The sequence below is a fragment of the Belonocnema kinseyi genome, chromosome 1 (genome assembly GCF_010883055.1).
Source record: "Belonocnema kinseyi isolate 2016_QV_RU_SX_M_011 chromosome 1, B_treatae_v1, whole genome shotgun sequence".
Lineage (NCBI taxonomy): Eukaryota > Metazoa > Arthropoda > Insecta > Hymenoptera > Cynipidae > Belonocnema > Belonocnema kinseyi.
Genome location: NC_046657.1, coordinates 68,539,636 through 68,540,578, shown reverse-complemented (window position 1 = coordinate 68,540,578; position 943 = coordinate 68,539,636). Strand labels below are relative to the sequence as shown.

General features: G+C 35.9%; 1 protein-coding gene across 1 annotated transcript in view; it reads right to left on the bottom strand.

Annotated features, from left to right (window-relative positions):
- LOC117172392 overlaps positions 1 to 586 on the bottom strand; it is an 8,267-nt gene extending 7,681 nt beyond the window's left edge. The window contains exon 1 of the mRNA XM_033360267.1: positions 503 to 586. Coding sequence (XP_033216158.1) covers positions 503 to 547 — 45 coding nt within the window. The 5' untranslated portion in view covers positions 548 to 586. The remainder of the gene's footprint in view (positions 1 to 502) is intronic.
- Positions 587 to 943: the final 357 nt, after the last annotated feature.

The following is a 943-nucleotide window of genomic DNA, read 5'->3' as shown; positions in this document are numbered from 1 at the left end:
GAAAAAAACCTTGCGCTCGCCCCTGACTTTCGGTGACAGGAGGCTGGAAGAAACCTTAGTTCTTTTTCAGATAAGCAAATGATGGAGAAAATGCTTTTTTCCCAAATATTTTTTTCACTTAGAATATCAAAGGTGAAATATTTTTTCAAAAATAAAGTATTTTCAAAGTATTTTCAAAAAATAAATTAAGAAAGCTTGGCCACTAAATCAAAGTTAAATGGAAGGCTCGGAAAGTAGAACCGACGGACCGCTCGAGCAGTCAGCAGGAGTGGGTATGATGCGCAGAAGACGCGAAGAAGGAGAAAACGGAATCGTCCTTTCTTTCGTCACGATTCCTGCACGTGATCCCCACTCCTGGATCCTTCTCGAGCGCTCATTTGGTTCTGCTTTCCGAGCCTTCAGTTTCTGATAATGTCCTGATTACGAGGTCTGTAAATTTAAGAAAAGTCGGTAATAGTCGAATAATTGATCAGTATTTTGTAAAAGTTGTTGAGTGACTTACTCGAAAGGCATAAAGAGCCAATAAGCAGATGACCGCCCAATCCATGAGCGAATATTTCGATCAATTTTATCTTTCTCACAAAGATGAATCAGAACTGTTTGATTTCAGTCTGCAAAGCTGCCTTTTTATATTAAAAACTGATCACGTGAAATGTTTATTTACTGTACGGAAGGGGAAAGAATGATCAAATATCATGACCTGAAACCTCGGCGAAGGTAAATTTAGGTCAAAAAAAATTTTTTTTTCTGAAATCTTTGTTTAAATTGTAAGAATATGCTGATCTCATTTTTCATCAGACGGGATGTTTGCGAAGAGATCCATGCACCCACCGCTTATTTCGATCATCCAAATATTAATTTAAAATAAATTTTAATTACTTGGCATACTTAAGAGTTAATTTAAATATAAAAAATGTTTTATTTGCGATTACTGAAGCATTTA